General features: G+C 51.1%; 1 protein-coding gene across 6 annotated transcripts in view; it reads right to left on the bottom strand.

Annotated features, from left to right (window-relative positions):
• Positions 1 to 1,577: 1,577 nt before the first annotated feature.
• The window catches only part of DLGAP4 (DLG associated protein 4), a 144,910-nt gene continuing 123,773 nt past the window's right edge, over positions 1,578 to 22,714 (bottom strand). For all 6 annotated transcript variants that reach the window (XM_085079063.1, XM_085079064.1, XM_085079065.1 and 3 more), the window contains 6 exons: positions 9,723 to 10,084; positions 8,322 to 8,413; positions 7,472 to 7,881; positions 5,625 to 5,716; positions 4,322 to 4,474; positions 1,578 to 3,227 (listed from right to left, as the gene is read on the bottom strand). In XM_085079063.1, the coding sequence (XP_084935189.1) occupies positions 3,012 to 3,227; positions 4,322 to 4,474; positions 5,625 to 5,716; positions 7,472 to 7,881; positions 8,322 to 8,413; positions 9,723 to 10,084 (1,325 nt within the window). In that variant the 3' untranslated portion in view covers positions 1,578 to 3,011. The remainder of the gene's footprint in view (positions 3,228 to 4,321; positions 4,475 to 5,624; positions 5,717 to 7,471; positions 7,882 to 8,321; positions 8,414 to 9,722; positions 10,085 to 22,714) is intronic.

Here is a 22,714-nt window from a genome sequence, read left to right as displayed (position 1 = left end):
TGGCCGGAGGCAGCGCGACCCTCCTCGCCTGGATCGTGCCGGGAGGTCCCGGGATGGCCCCGCCCGATGGGGGCCCCGGGCAGAGTGTGCCGAGCCGGGATCCCGCGGGGGACTGTCGGGCATTCCCGGGGAACAGGCACTGCGCGGCCGGGGCTGATCCCGGGGAAGTCCCGGGGAAGAGCCGGGAGAGGCTCCTAGCGCTGGGAGAGCTGCAACGCCGGATCGGGCCGGGCTAGGGGCCACCGGCAGGGGACACAGACACAGGACACGGACACGGGACATAGGGCATGGGATAGAGACCCCGGACCCAAACACCGCAGACCTCCCCCAGCCCCGCCGGCCCGCGCACTGAAGGAACAGCCCTCGGAAGCCACGCTCATAGCCTCCAATAGGCTCCGCCCCCTCCCAGCGGCCTCACGGCCATTCGCCGCAGCAGCACATACTGGAAGTACTTTTACATGCGGCCCGGAAGTACTTTTACATGCGGCCTCACCGCCTGTGGCCACTGGAGGCGGCCATTTTGTTGCATCCGCCATCTTATGACGGGCGCAGCCATCTTGCTAAACGTCACGCCGCTCTGTGATTGGCTAGCAGCCATTTCGTGACACCAACCCCACGTGATCGCAGGCAGCCCCGTGATTGGCTACCCGCCTCCCTTGGTCTCCGAATAAAAAGGTGGATACAAGGGGTGGATCGGGAATTATTTGTAAAAGGAGTGTTAAATATGTATAACAAATAATTTTTAGATTTATAAAAGAGGTATTTAAACGTATATAACACATTTTTCTACATGTGTTACACATCCTTATATGTATATTCATGTAGAAGTAGTAACTTTATCTTGGTATTCATATATGTATTTTAATATATGTAAGTGAATAAAAAAGCTGTAATTAATAATTAATATATTTTGTCTTATAATTTATACACTAATTTAAATTCACTTACATGTTAAAATATATACACATATACAAATACACATTGTATAGGAACATAAATATTACAAGCAAGCCAAGCCTAGGGCAACAAGGATCGAATCCAGCTCTGTGAGCAGCAGCTGGGAAGAGTAAATAACAAAAAAATATTAACCCCCACATTTCCTTGGTGTTCCCCATTTCTCTGCTCGAGATCCCTAAAACTGCATCTTTACAGTCCACCCTGAAAGCCAAGAGTGCAACCCAACAATGTCTTTGCCCCCACAGAATCTTTAGGTTTGGGAAATGCCTCCAGGATAAGTCCCAGCTGCCGCCAAACCCCACTGTGGCCATGAACCCATGGCCTCAGCTGCCACCTTCACACACCCTTCCAACACCTCCAGGTCTAGGGACTCCACCCCTGCCCTGGGCAGTCTGACCAGCTTTTCCATGGAGGATTTCCCCCCAATATCCAATGTAAACCTCCCCTGGAGCAACTCAGGCTGTTGCCCCTTGTCCCCTGGGAGCAGAGCCTGCCTACCATCTCCAGCCCAGTTTGAATCCCAGCACAGCCAAGCTTTGGTGATTTTATGGTTGTGGGCAGAGACCCCGGAGAGCAGCTCCCATGGACAGCCCCAGACAGCACACAATGGGCACCAGGCATCATTAAGGATTTCACTTTTATTTATTTTTTGCCTTCTGGATCACCAACACTCTCACGGAAACCTCTGGGATTCCACCTCCACCCCCATGACAGTAGCACACAATCTCCCAACTTGTTCAAACATGTGAAGAGGAAAAAAAAAATCCCCAGTGAGATCCCTCAGTATGGGACAAAAACCTTCAGTGTGAGAGGGTGGCAAAGAATCAGAGGGTGGCAGCTCCGGGTCTGAGGAGCCAGACCAGAAAGGAGACCTACAAAGGGGAAAAAAAGGGGCTAAAAAATATTTAGCAATCCTTCCTCCACCCAGAGAGCAGGGAGATAAGGAAAAAATAGTCATCTGCTTACACACAGGGTATATATTTTTACACACACTTGGACGCACATCTAGATATAGTACATGTAAAAATATATGCTATACATCTGCCCACCCCCGCGGTGGCATGGGCAGGATCCGTGTGTAGGAATTACTATACAGGTACTACTAAGTGTATATGTGCATATGTACACCCCCTCCTCCTGGACACACTGACCCCACAGCTGGGATGCTCTCACAGCCCCCCTGCTGCAGCAGCTCCTCTCTCAGCAGCCATCCAAGGAAAATGGTGTAACAGGAAGAGGAGGGAAATCAAAGTGATGTGGCTCATGCTCTGTGGTCCTTCAACTCTGCTCCTGTGCCCGGAGTGGGGTCCGGCTCTTGGGATCCCCTGCACCAGATTTATTGCACATTTTGCTTCTGGGCTGCATTTCAACCCCACATTCCACAGCCCCGGCATCCTTTCCCTCCAACAAACTGAGGATACAACCCCCGGTCCCCGTCCTCCCCCTCCCCACCATCCCCATCCCACAAACACAAAGCCCAAGAAGGCTGCTGGCTGGAGAGGGCAGCAGGAATACACACCACAGGTGTTTTCTGCAGGGACAGGAGGTCTGGACACGGGAACCGAAGCCATGCAAAAGGTGGGAGAACGGGAGCAGAAGGAGGGAAAAATAAAGGATGAGAAGGGCAGAACAGATCTGAGGAGGAGGAACACAGCATGGCAAGTGCTCAAGGCTTTGTGTTTTCTCGTCCTCTTCTTGTAAACAAGCTAATAATTCTCATGAGATAGAACAAGTAAAAAGACTGAAGTTCCAAGTCGAGGGGCTGGAGTTCCCAGGAGTCTGTCCAGTCCATTCAGTGACATCACAGCCGGGGAGAAAACGAGGGGCATTTTTTCTTTTTCCTTTTTTGTTTCCTAAATTTTTTTTTGTTTGTATTTTTTTTTTTTTTGTTAAAATCTTCATTACTTAAAGCTGAGAGAGAAAAAAGCCAACTCAGGAGCCCTTTTCAAGGATGGCTCATTGTCTCTAGACTGAATAAATCACACTAGTTTCGAGAGAACCTTTTTTTTTCCATTTAATGACTTATAAAAGCCACGGGCTGGCCGTGGCTGGGCTCAGAGGCGGGTCTGGGCCTCGGGGACGTAGATCTCGATGCTGTCGGCGCTCTCGGTAGCCGAGTTCTGCCTCACAGATGCCGCGCGCTTGGCTGCCATCAGCCGCTTCCGCGCCTCCTGCCGCTGCTTGTCCGAGTCTGAGCCTTTGTCCCGGCTCAGCTGCGATTTGGACTTGGCTGGCTTCTTTGGCACTGGAGGGGGTGGTTTCTTCTCTTCCTTTAGGGAGACAATAAGGAAAAACCCAGACCTGATATAAAAACGTGTGCAGCTGGGTGACAGCTCGGCCCCAGCAAGGCCTTACAGGAGGGACCGGGATCGTGTCGGGGAGAGCAGCTCTGGAGCAAGACACCCCTCAAAATCAGTTGTCCCAGCTTCTACAGATGAGCCATTTTGCATTTCATGGAATCATAAAATGTCCTGAGCTGGAAAGGACCCACAACAATCGTGGAATCACAGAATGGTTTGGGTTGGAATATCATCCAGTTCCACCCCCTGCCATGGCAGGGACGCCTTCCACTAGACTCTGTCCAACCCAGCCTTGGACACTGCCAGGGACAGGGAGCCCACAAGCCAGAGGTTGATGATCCACAACCAGGATCACCCAGTCCAACCCCTGGCCCTGCACAGACACGGCAACATTCCCACCCTGTGCCTGAGAGCATTGTCCAAATGTTCCTGGAGCTCTGGCAGCCTTGGGGCTGTGCCCATTCCCTGGGGAGCCTGGGCAATGGCCAATCACCCCTGGGGAAAGAACCTTTTCCTGATATCCAACCTAACGCTCCCCTGGCACAGCTCCATGCAGCTCCCATGAACAGGACTCTTCTGGAGTGGCCTGGAGTTCACAGACTGTCTGGCCCAGCTGTAGCTCAGAGCACAGCATAGGCAGCATGAAGACAACTTGATGTGGAACTCCAAGATTTTAATAAGCCACCCTGCACTACCCCACAGTCCTCCCTACCCTCACCTGCAGAGCCAGGACAACACTTCTGCATTTTCCAAAGGTTCCAGTTATTTTTTACATTACTTAGGCAGCAGAGATAGCTAAACCCATTCACACAGTGTTGGAAACTAAAGGCCCCTGCACAGCTCACCGTTCTGGGCTCTCTCCATCCAACACCTTTACCCCTAGTACAAAACTGTTCCCACTGTTACTCAAGAGGGATGGCCTCAATGCCTTGCAAAGTTGTGAGATTACACAAGTGCAGGATGGCAAAAGCCCTTGAGAGCATCCGTTTGCAGGCAAAACCAGACCTCAGATACCCCAAATATGTGCAAAGTGCTCTGGCCACTCCCCTGTGCCCCTCACTCACCTTTCTCTCCGGTGTCTCTGCCAATTGCCAGCTATTAGCTTTGAGGTGGTACAGCTCGTCAAACTTCATGCTGATGTCTTCAATGGACAGCTGGAGGAGATCCCAAAATCCAGCCAAGTCCTGGGCTGTGGGTCTGGGATTGGCATTAGGGTTCTAGAAGGGGAAGCATTAAACACGCTTTTTCAGAAAGAACACACCCAGCAGAGCAGTGTGCAAAGCATGTTGACCTCTTTAATGTCTGCCTGCAACCAAACCCAGTGAGAACCCACAGGAGACACCAGCCCTAAACATGGACACACAAAGCTATTATTTACAGCCTAAATAATTTCTGCCAAGCTCAGGAAGCAAGTCCTGACTGCACTTCTACAGCACAGTAATCCTGAACCAGACACTCTGTGCTGGCACTAACCCCACAGCAGGAACCTCCAACAGCAAGTGCCCAGCATGCGAATCAGAGCCACGACACTGGTTTCTTATACAGAGACCCTGATTTCAGGGTGGGAAATAATGGAAATTGACACACAGCTCTGATGCTTGGATGTGCAGCACTCCAAGGAGCCAAACTGAACTTTCATGAACAAAAATATTTTGTTGCATTTCCCCCAAAAACAACCTGAAAGCATCAGTACTTCCCAGGCTGAGTTGAAAAATTTTAAGTAGCTTAAGTTTCTTCCAAGAACAGGATTTTCCCAGGTCCCAGACAGCTTGAACCACCACTGTAGACCCTGGAAAGCATGGGATCAGATCTGTGCAGCTCACACAAAGCTCTGCTGGTGCTGCTGCTCAGCTGGCATCAGCACTTTACCCCCTCCTTCTTCTCAAGTCTCTCCAAGATTATTTTACATGTAAAGGGGAATTCACCTCTGAGGACGTTTGCAAAATCTGTATTACCATTAAGCTTGAGGGGAAAACCAAACCACAGATTCCATCAATCCCCATTAGCCCAAGTCAGCTCCGAGCAAGGGCAAACCGCTGCATTCTCTTTCAGAGATCAATTCCCCGTGCTGAGTGACCCAGGGACAGTGCCACCAGCCACACATGCAAAGGGAGCATGCTTGGTCAAGAGCAGGCTTTTCAAACAGTCTCCCCTATTTTGGCTCAGCCTCAGGGGTTTGCCTCAAAAAGCTCTTCAGAAGCAGGAGGCACCTCTGTGCTAACCCAGCTCTCCCCCAGCCTGGCACTGTGGCTGCGCTGGTTTTGTTTTCACAGGGACAGCAGCCTGTTAACACCTGACCGTGTCCCTGCAGTGCTGTTGAAAGAGAGGCATCCTCTCAGAAACAAGGAAAAATAGGTCCAGACTCACCAAGTTTTGCTCACAGAGGCCGTGGAATTGCTGGAACTTCTGTGACATTAGTAACTGTGCACTGCCCACTGCACTCAGGACTTTTCCTAAGACTGTAGGGGAGGAAAAAGAAAAAAAGATTACCTGAGTTGAACAGACTATTAATTGTAGCAATGAGCTCCAGTGCTTCTGGAACAAAAAAACACCTGAGTCATCAGAAAATGAGTTTCAGAGATGCTCAAGGCACTAACTGCTCTCAGGGATCAAGACGTTTTGAAACTACATTTGTCTATAATTTATTATTGCTCCTTCTGACAGGCCAAACACAGACCTGGCTGAAGACATTACAACATCCAAGCTGTCAGACAGCTCCTTAAACTGCCCTCAGCCCCTCGGAGGAGCCACCAGCACCACCTGAGTGAGTTCTGTGAGCACCTACTTAGAGATCACACCCTGCTCTCCCAGCCCTGCCCAAGGGCCCAAGGGAAAGCTGACACAGCTGACTCTCCAGCCTCCCTGTACGAGCAGGGATTAACACATGGGCCAGAGCTTTTAACACCCAGGGCTTTACGGTGCTCTTAACGGGTCTTCCAAGCAGTCTCTGGGCACAGACATGTTCCTGTGCTCATTAGTGGAAATACAGTCTGGGCTTTTGCCTCCCAGAGGCAGGTTCAGAGCCCCATGTGCCTGCAGCTGCATCATCTACAGGGACCACCCAAGTCCTGCCCCTGAGCCCACTCAAGAGTGTTGGGAAATCTTAGTGGGACAAGTGCACCCTGGGCTCTCTCACCCACCATGGCTGTGGATACACAATCAAGCAGCCTGCTCCTGGCAGTCACAGGAACAATGCCACGCAGGTCTTGCTGTCTTCCCTTGCCACAGGTCAAGCCAGGCCAGCCCCCAGGCAGGGAGATCCCTGTCACAGCCTGTCCCTCAGGCAGCCAGGGCAGCACCTCAGGGAATGGATTAGGGATTAGCTCCTGGAGCCCCAGCAGTGACAGTGAGCTAAAACAGAGCCTCACCTTTGTTTCACCTTTCTCAGTTATTAAAAACATCAAAACGAGGCTCCACACAAAGATCCTGCCCTCTGCAGCCTCATCACCCATTCCTGTCACTCTATACACTAGAGCCAAGATTCCCACTGCAAAAAGCTCAGGTTTTACCAAGGCATTTGAAAACAAAGGAACAAGCCCAACTGAGCCTGAACCCAGTAAAACCAATTGGCCTTGTGTTCCCTGTTCCATGCTTTTAGTGTATCCACACAAATTCAGCGAGGCTTTCCCATGTGAAGAAACCTCCTCTTTGCTACAAAGACAAGTTCATGAACTGAACTGAGCCAACAAGCTCAGAAGTCATGCTCCTTCTGCCCCACTGCCAGCTAAGCTTCCCTGTGCCTGATGGAGAATAATAGGTGAGGGAGGGAGAGATCCCACAGCCTCCCTGAAAGCTTTTTCCATTTAACCTTTTTTAAGATTAAATCCATTTAAGCTTTTAGCAGTTTTGAGTGGTCAGAAGCCGCACCATCCCCTGCATGTCTTTTATGCTGCATCACAGCATTAATTCTTACTCCATTTGCTAAAGGAAGTTACCTTACCCTTTCCAAGGAAAAAGCATTCCTTGTCCCATCCTCATCTCCATCTCTGCGGGCTGTCAGCAATTTCACAGAACCCCAGAATGGTTTGGGAGGGAAGGGACCTTAAAGCTCATCTCATTCCATGGGCAGGGACACCTTCCACTAGACCAGGCTCCTCCAGGCCTTGTTCAACCTGGCCTTGGACACTTCCAGGGATGTGGCAGCCACATTTTAATTGACCCAATACTCAGCTCCTTCTCAAGGGAGGAGCTGCCAGGCTGCTGCCCATACCTACCTTCCTCAGAGAGATTGTTCTCTTTGGTCTCCTGGTCCATCTGGCGGCACCAACCCTCCAGGCGCTCTGTCTCTGCCTGCAGCAGCTTCAGGAACCAGAAGCCGTCCCGCCGGCAGGGCCCTGGCTGCGCTGGCTCCGACGGCGACGTGGAGGAGCTCTCGAGCCAGGGGTCAGGAGGAGGGAGAGAAGAAGGCTCCAGGGCTGGGTCGTTGTTTTCTCCATAGGAGAGGTTTCTCTTAATCTGTGAGGGCTTGGCTGGTTGCCTGGTGGAGGCATCAACACCAACGGAGTTGTTGTGCTGGGGGCACTCAGCGAGGCTTCTCTCAGATGATTTACAGCCAGAATTATTGGGCTCCTGTGTGTCAGAGTCTGTGTCCTGTTTGGAGGACATGCTGCGAGAGTGGCTGTTTCTGGAGGGATCAAAAGCCATCGTTCAATAGCACAGCTCAGCCTGGCGGGCCTCCCACACTGACAGCAAAATCCATTTGGGTTATGGCCACAGCAGAGCCTCTCCCTGCCCCTCCTCACACACAGACACACCACACACTCAGACAGACAGAATTATAAGGTTGTCTGCTTACTGCAATCGGCCGTTCAGATGAGAGGACTGACGCACATCTATAAATACAGCTTGGAATTTTTAATTTTTTATTTAATTTCAAGCTCCCATTGATTTGGCTGCTAGAGAACAAGTGCTTTTTGCAGCGGGTGTGTGCTGTGGAGGAAGAGCTCGCCATGGGCCCCATTCAACACCACTCACTGGCACAAAGCAGGGAAGAAGGTCTAAGCACAAGTTGGGGAGGCACAATTTAAAATAAAAGGAAACTGCACAAGCTTGCGTCTCACTTACCGCCACTCGTCCTCTACCTGTACCCCGATGGACTGGAATTTGGTGGCTGGTGGAGGAGGCTCCTCTTTTGCCACTGGCTGAAGGCAGTCAACCTTATTGAACAAGAAAAAATACAGACAAAAACAGACACAAGAACTTGCGGCTGGAATCCACGTTAGTAGACCAGGAGTGTGCACACACACAGAGCATGTTGACACCACACGGGAGGGCTAGCTAAGGACAGGCACAAGGCTACTGCTCAGCTCTGCTCCCACCTCAGGATCAGGGCTGTGTCCTGCCAGGCTGCTGCCATCACCTGTGCCAAGAGCTCTGGGCTCTGCATGGCTGGGGCTGTGTTCCCGTGCCTGTGGTGTCCCATATGGGCAAGGGCCACTGCATTCAAGGGAGGACAGCGAGCTGAGTGAGACTGACAGCAAAACCTCTCTCCCAGGGATTGACACCCTCCATGGCTCTGGATAAGAGGGTTAGAAGGTTTTAGGAAAGAAATCCAGGTGGCTTGGGAACCATCTCAGAAAAGGAAGAGGAAGGCTGTCAGCCTCTCCAATGCATTCTCTCCCCTCACTGCCCTTTCAGGTGTTCTGCCCCATCAGCCCTGCAGAAAGGCCTTCACTGTCACCCATACTGAACTGGCCTTGCTCTAAAGCTAATGGAGAACTCGTTCAGCACACACAGAGCAGTTCAAAGCTCAGATCCTGCACTTGGAGCTGCCCCCAAGATCCCCCCTGCAGGTAACCAGCACCTGGGACAGAACCAGAGCTCTCAGCTACCTCTAACTGAGAAACCTGTCAGAGAGGAGAGGACAGCCCCAGAGGAGGCAGTTTTGCTGACTAAAGCATCGATTTACACTTTTCACTGGCTTCTTATCTGACTGTGTAATCAACAGCTCATTTCCATCAATTCCCAGAGTTAAATGCTTCCAGCAAGGGAAGCACCAACCTGCTGGGAATGCTGGGCAGCAAGGAATTTCTCCCTCCTGCCTGCAGTCCTGGGACCATTTGGCACTGCAGCAGCCCATCCCATATGGATGTCAAGCAGAAGGACCCATCTCTCAGGAGAGAATTGTCCCTAGAACCATGGTGGACAAGGAGCAGAGTGATGGGAAGCAATACAGAGTACAGAGCACAGGCAGACCAGCAGCAAAAGGCCTCTTCAGAGGGATTCACCCAGTTAACTTGGTCCCTCTGCCCTAGGAAACATCTTAAATTTCTACAAAAAGAACTTATTCCTTTCTGGGCTGTTGAGGGAAGATACTGCTGCCTCCCACCCTGGGAACACAGGCAGTTGAGTGTCTCTTGCTATTCTAAGTGAGCTCAGATGCACACCTAGTCACAGAAAAGGCACACGTTAAATGGATGGGGTAAGGACGTTCCTTGGGACAAAGGAGAACAAACTATTCCATACTTGTATTCCTATAGACGACAGCTTTCTTTTGGGGATATTCTCCACTTTAGGCTCTTCGTTAGTCAGAGTCCCTTTGTCACTTTTCAAAGTTGCATTTTTCTGAGGTAACTCTGGAGTGTCTCTGGCTGGAGTCACAACGCTGCCCCTGGTCACACTGGGTGTCCTGGTGCTGTCCAAGCTGTCTGAGGAATTGCTGAGCCCTGACTGGCTGGTGACCTCACTCTTGTGGTCCTGGCTGTCCAGATAGGTGTCCTGCGCTGACTCAGTGCTGCTCTGGACAGTGACAGAGATGAACGGCTTGGACGTGGTCCGAGGTGGGACGGGAGGTGGAGTCTTTTTATATGCCACTAGGCATGATGAACCTGCAGGGATGGAGGGCGGGAGGGAGGACAGAGAATGCAGGAGACAGGTTGGAGGGAAAGAGATACAGTGAAAGAAAGAGAAAAAGCAGGTCAGTCACGACATCCAAGAGGAGCCTCCGAGCAGCAGCTGGAGGCAGAGGTGCAGAACCAGCCCACAGGCAGCAGCTCACACTGGGGACCCACACCAAAGCATAGGGGAAGCGAAGGGAGAGCCAGAGCTAGCTTGCAAAAGAAGTCAAAAGGAATACCATGATGTATGGAAATCTGGAAATGGAAAAGAGGGATAGAAAAGCCTCCCAAGAACGCTACAGGGTTTGGCGGGTGTAAGCCTCCTCAGTGGGGAAATATTCTTTGGTTAAACTCTATGTTTTAGTGTCCTAGTACAGCCAAGTGTCTCAGCTCTTTGTCCCATCAGTTGACAAGTTTCAGTGTCTGGGTCAGGGTGATGGTTTTTCCTACAAAAATGGAAAGAAGCCATAAAATTTGTTAGATGTTGATGGCAGGAACACATATTTGAAGCCCCTGACAAGCTCAACTACTCCATGCCAGGGGAAAAGACATTGTCTGGAAGCAACAGCCCAAGACTGGTGAGGCTGCTACTCCATGGCCCCAGATCCAACTGGCAGCAAGGCTGGAGATGTGTGCCCAGCAGGCACAGAGCACACATTCCACACGTATGGATAGACAGGTGGCTGGCCACACAAACCAGGACAGCAGCTACAGCCCCATCCTGCTCCTGCCTCTGGCTGGACAGGATGGAAGTCCACCAGTGAAAACACATGCAAAATCCTTGTGGATCCTGCAGCAGCTGTATTTAGGCCTTCTGTCTGCCCAGGATTTACAAGCCCCTGAGGCCACAGTCCCACTCAGCTGCTGTCCAGCCGGGACAGGCTGCACTGAGCAGGGCATGGCTAAACACACTGACCAGCCACCTTCCTACACACAACTGATCCCCTCTATCTCCCTACCCCTGTACTCTGTCCTCTCCAAGTCACCAGACTCCCTTTCCTATCCTACCTTTGGCTCCTTCCATTAAGTCCTGTGCAATCTCAGATTGCTTTTCCCCTGCACCCCACAACAGGGAAGGGATGTTTCAGGTGACCAAGCTCCTGTTCCTGCCTAGGCAGACTGTGCCCACAGTGGAGCCTGAGCACACTTGGAGGGCATCCAGGAAGGGGATCTCAGCTGCCTCACCATTTCCAGTGCGGCCAGAGCTAGTCCTGAGCATCCCTGGGAGCCACATTCCCTGTGGAGCAATCACAGAGCTGCCCCACGAGCCTTATTGACAGTATATGGACATGCCTGTATTTACATATCCCACTATTTACCATATTAACAGCTAAAGCTCCACTTAAAAGGAGGAACTAAAAGGCAGGGATTACAGAGGAGATCTGTGTGTTTCCAGTAGCATTTCTGTGCCCAGAGATGCTGAGCAGCACTGCAACAGAACTGTAATGGTGCTTGCTGGCACAGGAAGAGTGAGAGGTCTGTGTAGGGCTGGACAACGCTGCTGCCTCCAGCCTGGATCTGCACAGGAGCTCAGAAAGCACCAAATTCATTCCAGTTCCCCCAGGCTACTACACCAAGTTCAGCACAAACTGAGCAGTGTCCTGCTGGCAAGAGAGCAGGATCCATCCTACCACTCACTCATCACTCTCTGACTTACACAAGTGATGGGTGTCCATAGTCCCCCTGCCAGGGCTGCCTCACCTGAGCACCATCTCCAATAGCAATTTGTAGGCCCTGACTCACACATCCCATCCCAGTGGGAGGGCAGCATAGGAGCAGCCTGACCAGAGCCATGCAAAGGCACCCCTGGATCAGCTGTGTCTACACCCCAAAACAACAGGTTGTTCATGTTACTGCACCAGGGCTACAGCAGCCACTGGCCATGGCAAGTTAAGAGCCACATGAACTGGCAGTAGTGAAAGAATGTCACATGTCCCTTCAGTTAAATACCTCCACAAGGCTCCTGTCCTCCCCCAGGGACAGTGCCCAAGGTGCCCTGCTACCCACAGCCCCTGTGACATTGTCCTGCTTGGAGCCAGACTGGCCACAGCACTTGGTGGCTTGGCTGGCATGGCCACCATGAGCTCAGACCAGCTGTCCCAGCTGCTATGGACACCACCAGGGCTGAGATTGGGGAAAGGAAATCGATGGCTATTTGACACTGAACAACCTGTCCAGGCAAAACAAGGGGAGGGCACAGCAGCACAGAGAGCTTCTGGGGGAGATCAGTAGTGCTCAGAGTCAATAAGCCAGACCCAAAGCCATTCTCCACCTACCAACAGACAGCATGAACTGTCTGTGCTGCTCTGTTAAAGCGGGAAATCACAGCATCCCCTTGCCTTATACCTGGGATCCCTTCATGCCACCTGGCTAGGCTGAAGGGCAGCACAGGCTTTGCTGGAAGGGAAACACCCAGGACCAACAAAACACACCCCTATTCATGTCCCTGTGCTCAAAAGTTTCACTCTGTGAGCTATGAAAGTAAGTCGAAGACTCTAAGAAACTTTGCAAATGACAAACACAAAATGATCACGAGCTCTGAAGAACTGGGGATGCATTAATTAGAGCAATTGCAAATTAACCCCACTGAAGCCCTCTGCAACCATAAGCCCAGTGAACTCAGAAACCACGCCTTCCCTAGGATGGGTTTCAAAAGCCAAAGACAGAGCAAGCCCACTCAGAACAGTCTGTCCTTGGCCCTCAACGCAACTCTGAACTAAGGTTCAGTGCTTCCTGACTCTGTGGGAAGAGACAAATCCTGAGGAAGACAAGAACATCCTAATATTTCCATAGGAGCTGCAGGCAGCATGCCCTCCTGGCTCTGAGGCCAATCCCACCAGTCAGGAACATTCCTGTTGCTGACTTACCCCTTCAAAGGGCTACAGCTCAGTGGGGCATGGATCTGCTCTGGACTTGCCGAAGTCACAGCCCGTTATATTTTAAAATCAACTTGTGCTGCAATGGGGAACAACAATTCCTGTGGGCACTGGACCAGGACCTTACTCTGCAGGACCATCATCAGCTCAGTTTGCTTGGGAACATCATCCCTGCTCCAAAGAGGTGCAGAACAACAGGAGAACATGGAAGTTGTGCTTAAGCTTCCAGCTTTGCAGTACTAGGCTCTTCCAGCTCACAGGATCTTCTAAGGCTTATTTCAGCAAGCAGTTGGAATTCACAGAGTGCTGTAGATGATTGATTTTGGGGAGAAGGATGTTTGCTTATAGTCTTCCTTCATATAATTGCTTCCTTCTAATAATTGCTTATTAGAAAGCTTTACATTTCCAAATTAGCACCTCACCCCTGTCCTCAGGGGCTTGGGCAATCCCCATGGATGCAGCCCTGGGCAGAAGAGCTGTTTGAAGAGCCTTACTTGGAGAGTCCTCTGCACCCTCAAAATCCAGCTGGGCATGCTGGAATCCTCTCCCTCTCCTTCCAGAGGCCTTTGCTTCTTGGAAGACTAAAAGTAGAGTCATAAGAGAATATTAAATCCAGCCCCTGTTGCCACCCCACCAGGCTGGTACCTGCTCAGTACCTGGCAGCACCACCAGGATGACAGCCAAGGTATTTGGGGTCAGATTTAAGTACCAGAATTGCCCTCAAGTGTGGCCTGAGGTGCCAGTGTTCTGCTATTGCTGATTCAATACAGCCTGGTGATGTTTCCAATCATTCCAGGAACTTCAAGGACCTACTCAAATCGTCCTTATTTTTGTTGTATCACCTCAAAGGCCCCCAGCCATGGCCAGCTGGGGAGGCAAGTTCCCCTGCCCTCAAACATCAGCAGGGCTCGCTGCTATCCCTGTCCTGCTCCATGCATCCCCCTTACCCCATGGGAAAGGCTGGAGAAAAGACCCCATTTCCTCACACACAGAGCAGAATGCTTTGAAATAATCTCTCCTACAAGACAAGCTCATTTGCCTTTAAAATAAAACAACCATAGAATTATCTTGCAGCAAATGGCATCAGTGGCATTATCCCCTTAGAGATTCCAGCTGTAGGGCTTTGGGTTGGCCTTTGCCACAGGGTCTCCTGGCTGGAAGGAGCTGCTTTGGGAGGCAGTTTCCAACAGCAAAGGGAACTGGAACAGCTGCATTCCAAGTGACCTGACCTCTGATTTTCATCAGCTTGAGGACCACTTCAAGGTTGGAGCTGTAATGAACCGTAGGATGTTTTATTTGTAGAGAGTCCAAGTGAAAATGAGCCCCAGTGACAATTCCTACCGAAGGCAATATGGACACTTATTGATTTTATGGTTCACAACAATCACTTCAGACCTGACTTTTCTCCTAAACCAAAATGTTTCTAGTATTTACAGCCATGGCCACAACACACAGGCCTCCTTGACCCTGTATTTGGCTTGCAGAGAATCTATTTTGAGTATTCTGCACACTGAAGGTCAAGATACCTGGAGCAGTTAGAGGCACTGCTGAGAAACCTACCCAAATTTTGTTAATCAAACAACAGGAAAATTATAGAAGTCAGAAATCACAGAGGCTTGGGTTAGAGGGACTTTAAAGCTCATCTTTTTCCACTGCCTGCCATGGGCAGGGAGACCTTCCACTATCCCAGGCTGCTACAAGCCATGTCCAACCTGGCCTTGGACACTTCTAGGGATCCAGGGGCAGCCACAGCTTCTCTGGGCACCCTATGCCAGGGCCTGCCCACCCTCACAGGGATGATTTTCTTCCTAATATCCAATCTCAGTATCTCCTCTTTAAAACAATTTCTGCTTGTCCTATCACTATCTGCCCATGTGAAAAGTCACATGGCTCCCATATATTTCCATCCTGACATGATGTGAAATGCCTGTGAAGATGCCACCTCTTGTTCTGACAGAATGACTGTCTTTAGAGTGCTGGAGGAGATTTAAAAGCAGTTTTACAGTAGTTAAACAAAACAAGTCTTGGAAAGCAAAGTCAAGTGACTGCATTTATTCAGAGAGGCAGTTCATAGAAATGCTATAAATACCTCCAGCCTCAGTGCTTTCCCTTTGTAAATCTCAGTAGCAGTGATCTTTGAAAAACTAAAAATCTTACCTTGATACTACAGAGGTAACAGTCACTTGATGGTGACCACAAGTGGGCTGTGGGAGCCAGGGAAGAGCTGTGGGCTCTCCTGCCAGTCCTCCCTGCAGGGTGACCCCAACAGCAGCAGCATCCCCACAGCACAGTCCCAAACCATGTGCCCATGGAGCCTGCAGAGTGACCAGCCCAGCAGAGCCCTTTAACTCTCAGATAATCCAGAGGAACACCATGAACACTTCTGCAGCTGTTTCTGCATGTCACAGAGCCCATAGTGAGCTTGTGACATAGCCCATGAGCTTGTGAGTCAGAGGACAGAGCATTCCCTAGGAGCTCCTCCCAGGCAGCAGCACCAGCAAAGAGCCCTCTCACCTGTCACTACAGCCCTGCACAAACCTGGCCCGGACACCCAAACCACCTCGAGTACTTCTGAAGGAGGTCAGTGGAGAAATTCAACATTCCCCTTGTTACTGCCCTACCCATCCTCAGCTTTTGGCCCCAGCATAGCTCAGGCAGAGCAGCAGGCAGAGCCACTTGGGCATGGCTGGAGAGGCAGCTGGGACAAGGGCACCACTGCAGGCTTGTCACTTCTCCCACAATACAATCGGGACACCCTCACCCCAACCCTGGGACTGCAGGCAGAGGAAGGAACATCCCAGCAGTGTCAGGGAGCACAGCAAAGGGCAGGTGGGTCTGCAGGAGGGACCAAGGAGAGGTGAGGGGCAACAGGATGGGGTCACACCCTGACACTCCAAGGTAGGAATGTCACTCCCACCATCGAAGCTTTTCTCACCAGCAGCCATGGAAGATGAGCAGCCCTCCCCTGGAGTTGCACCCCAGGCACTCTTCCTGACCCAAACAGCCATGGGAAGTAGCTATTTCCCCTTGAACAGCATCAACTCACTTGTGAGATAAGCACAGAGAAGGGAGATGCCCCTCCTGCTCCTACACAGGCTCCTCTGGGAGTAGCTTCCATCCAGCCCCACACTGCCTGACCCTCACTCCAGCTCCCCCTTGGCATAGCCTGTACCAGGTTTGCAGAATGCATTTCACCAATCTGACATTTTGTTACACAAAGAAATAAATTCTTAGCTCTCATCAAACACCTCCTTCCTCACAGCCCTCCCCAACCAGCCAGAGATGCTGTCACAGCATTAAACAGACCTGTGCCAATAGGTCTTTGCTGCCCAGCTGGGAAACACTTCCAAGTGCTGGTCCAGAGAGCACACAGCTGTTAGAGATTTGTTACCCCCTGCACCTGTTCAGGTCCAGCACAGCCTGGTCACAGCAGTCCTGGACATCCCAAAAGCTCTGCTGTCAGGACAGTATTGTATCACCCATGCATCTATCTGGTACCTGGTGTTAGGAAAAAAAGGACTGCCCTGCACTTGCCTGACCCATGACAAGTATAGCAAGTTCCTGCAGATCACTGAAATGAAAGAACAGGACATATCTGCAGAAAAAGGACCTCAGACTCAAGGGAGCATCTCTCAAATGTTGCAGTCAGAAGCAAATACAGAAGCAAAGGGCTCTGTCTGAACATCAGCTGTGTCTTTGTAGAGTAACAGTAGAGCTCTCATCCAGAAATGCACCACAAAATACTCTGTACAACCATTTGTGTTCTCTGGTCACCCGTGACTGAGATGCCCTTAGGGAGAGCAGCAGCCCTGGTCACTTCAAAGGCACCACACAGGGTGACCAGGGATGCCTGGGGCAAGGCACAGGGGCACTCAGGGTTACACAAGCCCCAGCACCCAGTTCTGATCACAGACCCAATCCCCATACTTTGGGGTGGGGGAGCAGAAACATTGAACCAGAGAAGGAAAGGCTGAGGGCTGTGAACTGTTTGCATGAGGGATTTTGGATTTTTCAATATACCAGAAGTTGAAGTGTCATGGACATGCTCCAGTTCGGAATTCCTGAGCACAGAAATGATAGGCACTGATACACTGAGAGCTAATACATGGGGAAGGCAATGCAGGTTGCTTTTTTCAAAAAAAAACTACTTGTAGAAGGTCTCAAATTTAAAAGAAGCACGAAGCAGCAGAAGACACCCCCAAGAATGCTGGGGGTTAAAAATAGGGTACCTCACACTGCTGGCTCCTGACAGATTTGGTGACCCCTCCCTTCAGCACAGCCTGTTGCAGAGTCAGCAGGGACACAGCAGATGCTGCAGGGAACGCCAGCCGCAGGCACTCCCAAACCCGGCTGCAGCAGCTGACAGTGGGGCTTGCGGTGTGTGCTAGAGGAGACTGGGGTTTCTCCCCACCCTCCCCAAAGTCATTGTCAGGGGTTTTAAAGTGAGTTAGAGCCATGGTGAGCAGCTCCACCCTGCTCCTGCTCACATCCAGCAAGTGTTTGTCTGTCCTGGGGACTCAGACAGGTCTCCAACCCAGCCATCACAGGACAGCAGCCAAAAGGAGCATTTGCTGTCTCTCCCTGCCCCAGGGGTTAATTCATTAACAACCTCCAAGGTCCCCAAACCCAACCATTCTGCCTTAAGAAGTCACTGACTGGGAAGAGAAAAGCTGTGAGCACGGTCCCAGGAGAAGCAGAACTGCATCTCTGGTGGGTGGGGATGCCTGATCCCCAGGGATGGGGTCCCTTGCAGCTCACTGCCCATTTAGTGCTGGCACACGCCTTTTCCCACAGACAGCTGAAGTGAAGGGATGGTGCACCAATTGAGTGCTCCTTTGCTCTGTGCTGGGACTCAACATGTGCATATCCCCTCAAAAACCCTCACAAAGGAGGGCTGATGCTTTGGGTGCTTAATGCACTAAGGAGGTGAAGCAGCAGAGTTAAGAGGAGCTCAAGCCTGCAGAGCCCTGAAATCTCTCCCGGTATCCACCCAACCCAGGGCCCTGCACCAGGAATGCAGCAGCAGAGTCCCCAGCAGCACCCGGACTGTCCTGCCAGGTGGGCATGACAGAGCCACCAGTGATTCCTCCTGCTGCTAGATCCTGCCTGACCCCTCCAGAATGGCCAGGGCTGTCAGAGCAGCCGAGAGCCCACCCAGGCAGGTCTGCAGCTCGATCTCCATGGCCATGCACATCCTGCAGCACAGGATGGTGAGCAGAGGCCATGGGAGAAAGGTCAGTGGAATTCTAATCCCATGGCAGGTTTTGTAAGAGTGGAAAGCTCTGGGTAACAGGAGCCCAGCTGGGCTTTAAGGCCACACCATTTCTCCCAGCTGGCTTTTGTGCAGAGGATGCAGAAATGGGATCTCACAGTGCCAAGGTGCTGGCAGGCCATGGGACCCAGGACTTGCTGCATCATCCAGCAGCCTGTTTGCTACAGACACCCCCTCCTCACTTCATGACGCCCTCACTCACAGCTCCAGGGGCCACAGACCCCAGCCTGAGGGGCAAGAAGCAGGTCCCTGGCTGCAGCAAAGTGGGGATGCCAGGCTGGAGGAGTTGAAACCTTTCTGTGCACACAGCAATAGGGAACACAGGGAACTCACAGTGCTACTTTTCCTGCCTCTGGAGAAGGCAGGGAAGCACTGCAGATTCCCTGGCAGCACATCTGGGCCATACAGCAGCCAGCTCCCTCCAGGAGGCCATCAGGAAGGGGCTCAGCTCTGAACCATCCATGCCACAGAGGATTTCTAGTGAGGGCAGGCACTTCCATCAGACTCTGGCATTGGAACATGTCACATGGCCTTTCCTGCAGCCAGTGCTGGGTAAGAGAAAGCAAGACTGGACAGACTGAAGCACACAGCACCTCACATAGTCTGCCCAGCAGCTCAGCACTCCACCACTCCCAGGGCTCCAGGAGATGCCGGGACCACTTCAGAGCTATATGGACCAGAGCTTAGTGACCATGTATAAGCCAAAAGCTCCTCAGACAGGGAGATGAGCTGTGCTGAAAAGTGCTGCTACAACTCTTTCTGCTGATGCACCAAATCATCATCCACTTCATCCTGCCAATGCAGGGATGTGTGCCTCACATCTCACCTAGCTGTGGCAAACAAAGCTCAGCAGCAGCACAAGAAGTGTCCACTGGACTTGATCACACACACAGGTTTGTCAGTGCAGCCCTAACACTGTCAGCCAGCAGATCAGAGACAACAGGGACCTGCTAGCAGGACAGGAGAGGGAAAACACAACTGAAGAGACCTACACATTTGCATTCCAGAGAGTATTTCTCAGGAACAGCACTTATTGAAGGCAGGCCCCATACCCCCTTGCTTTTGAACATTCACTGTAGCAGTCTCAAAATGACGATTCTGCCACTCTGGGACTGCAGGGTCTGTTCTGCCAACTGCACCCTGCAGCTTTGTGTCTGGGCTGGTTTGGGCTCTGCAGCCAGGAGGGTCTCTGTGAGAGAGGCATGGGACATCCCAGACCATGGATAACAGGCAGAGAGGGGAAGGAAACTGGGCTGAACTGGGTGCCACAGAATTCCTGCAGCAGTCCTGCAGCAGTGACCAGTCCCTGTGCCCCTCTCCCTGTTTCATGCTGCCTTTTCTGCAAGGTTTGCCCAGGGTTATGGCAGCAGAGACATGGCATTAGGGCATAAATGTGAACCAGACATGAATTAGCCAGTGTCACAAGGTCACAGGCTGTTCTCCTCTCCCTTCTCCACATGGGGTATTATCCTGCTGCTCAGCAAAGCAGCAAACTGCATAGAGCAGGGGAGGCCTTTGGAGGAGACACATAAGGAATGATGGCAAATCCTCCATGTACCCACTACTGTAGCCACTTCTAAGTGTACTGAGGGTATTAGAATTAATCACCAAAGTGTTTAATGTAATTAGGCAGGTCTTTTTAGTTTTTCTTCAAGCTAGCAGTTTCCAGAATCTCCTGCAGAAGTAAGTTCCACCAGCTAATTATGCACTGCATGAAATATCCTCTCTCTCCGCCATCACTTCACTTCATGCACTGCCACATCACTTGGAGGATGGCATATGTGGATGCTTTTAGCTCGCTTCCCTGCCACTGCAGAAGTCCAGGGAATCTCAACACACCTCCTCAAAGTCACAGCCAGTCAAAATCCATATGGCCAGAAATGGCTGGAAACCATGGCAAACTGAATCTCTCCTTGTCTATGTCAGAGCTCAGCAACTCAAATGGGCTATTTCAGGATATGCTGATTGCTGAAGCCCCAAATCCAGTCATTCCCAAGCATTTGCTCACGTGTCACTGGAGACACATCTCATGCTCTCCATGCACAGGCAGCAAGCTGCACCTTGAGCACAAAATAGGGGCAATAACCCAAGTCTTGCCACCTCAGAACAGTGTGTCAGTCTAGCATGGCACAAACAGCACTGTGACTCTGTGGGACTCTCCACATGTCTCCCTCTCAGCCCAGGGACCTTCCCCCTGCCACTTTGTCCAGGACTTTTTGACAGGTGCAGGAACAGGAGTTCCTCCCCTACAGCAGAATCACACCTAAAGCTTTGGGGCAACCAAGCCCACAGTGTGGTTCATGGAAGGTTTTGCAAACACTGCCCAGTTGCTGAGGCATTATTGGCACATTCCCACTGATGGGCAGTCCTGGAAGTGGGGTGGAGGGGTTACCATCATTTTAAGTGTGCCACTAAACACTGTTCACAGAAGAGCTGGCCAAGAGGGTGCTGAAAACGCTGATGGCAGCCAGCAACTTGTCAGCACAGAGAGTGATAACAGGCACAGGCCTGTGCTGAAGGCAGCAATTGCTGAGTTCCCCAGTACAAACGGGGCTCCCAGGGAATTGCTCCATCCCCAAGAACAGAAGCAGACAATTTTGTAGCCTATCTATTCTTCCAGAAATTGCCACCATTTCTGCCAACAAAATCCCCCTCAAAGTAAGAATTAATTTCGTCATCACTTTGTTCAGCATCAGGATTTTTATCACAGCTTTCAGTTACTGTATTCCAAATTTTGTCTGGTGCAGGAAATCGGCTACTCTCCCTTGCTCATAGGAAGATATTCTGCTCTTTTAGGCAAGGGCAAGCATTCAGTGATGCCACCAGGAGCAGCAGAGGTGGTTTTCCCAGGACATGATGAAAAACCCTCCCCACACCCAGATGACGAGGGATTCTTTGTAAGCTGAAAACAAACCCCACCCTGTAGCCATTGGGCCAGGGAAAGCACATGTGTCAGCAGCCGAGGAGACAGCAGTGAACAGTCTCTGCACCAGGAAGATGGGAAGGCATCAGGCTGGACTCATCTCCCAGTGAAAAATTCCAGCCCTTAGTCACTCTTTCCACTTGGACAGTGGCTGTCAGGCAGCCAGCATCCAAGATTTACATCTTCAAAGGTACAATCATCAAGAGGTTTTAACAGCCAAATTCAATTGAAGCTATTTCCTCCCTTAAGTATGTACAAACCAAGATGTGGCAACATTATGCTAATACTGAAGAATCAAAGTCAAAATTGCTGGGAAACTTCAGTTGGCTGAGGCACAGGACAAGCTTTGCATGTTAGAGAAAGCTACTCCATATTCTATTTCACTGTTTAACATGGCATTATCCATAAGATTAAAAAGAAAAAAAATCACATGAACAAACAGAAAAGGCTGTAGCAGGCTGCTCCCTCTGCATTAGCATTAAATTTGACAGTGGTTCAGCTGTTGCAGCACAGTCTGGTCTGATCTGGAGAGGAAGGGAAGTCCTCAAACTCAGAGCAGGCAATTAAGCAAATATTCTAACCTTCTAATCCCTTTGGGTAGGGTGCTAGGAAGCTTTAGAAAGCTGCGCTCATTGCTTGGATTTCTGAATGCTCCCACCTGAACTAACCACCGACCCTGCAGCCCAAAACTTTCCTCCCTGGTGACAGAGGGGCAGCGCCATGTGTCCCCAGTGCCACTCCTCACACTGTTCTCCCAGAGGCCAAGAGTCCCCAGGTCTGATTCCCTAAGAATTTCAAGTATCACAAGCACTCCCTGAACAATGGATACCCCAGGGAGGGGGCATCTGGACAAACCCGGCACTTTCTGGAATACTTCATTTCGGGAATTGAGCAGGCTTCTGACAAAAGAGCCACTGTGCAGCTCCAGCTCTGGAATGAAAGAACACAACAGACCCCAGGCATGCACCCAGAGCCTTCTCCAAGCACATCTGAGGCTCCAGTATTTGTGACCTACATAGCTTCCAGCCACCAGCAAGTCTTCATCTTCACAGCTTGGTCTGCTTTTCCTGCAGGCCCCAAAACACCACATTCCTGGCTCACAGGCATGAAGAGTCCCCATAAGCTTTCAAGTTCAGAGCCCAGACCACCACTTAGCCGCAAGTATGGGTGGCAGGAGGTCTGGATTCAGGGATGCAGTACCTGTTTGCCCACACACTTGGCCCCTTCCAGCCTGCAAAACCTGCCATGAAGGTATTCCCAGCATCAGAGACTATTAACTAGGAAAGGGACACAAGGGAGAGGCCAGCACACAGCACTATTCACCACATCTAGTGAGCAGATTCAGTTTTAAGCCACAGAGCTGAAGGCATTGGCTTAGTCATGCTGTTCCCATGGCACTGGGACCTACTCCCTTCTGTCCCGCTGTCTGGAATTCAGAATGTGACAATGACTCCCTGGCCTTCCAAGGAGGGTTATCAGTAAACCCCAGCCTCCAGCAAAAGCATTAAACGTCACCAGAGCATTCCCTGCTGCTTTCAGGAACCTGCTCA

Source organism: Lichenostomus cassidix, chromosome 20 (genome assembly GCF_008360975.1).
Source record: "Lichenostomus cassidix isolate B80296 chromosome 20, HeHo_3.0, whole genome shotgun sequence".
NCBI lineage: Eukaryota > Metazoa > Chordata > Aves > Passeriformes > Meliphagidae > Lichenostomus > Lichenostomus cassidix.
Note: the sequence above shows the minus strand (reverse complement) of the source record. Positions and strands in the feature narration are given on the sequence as shown.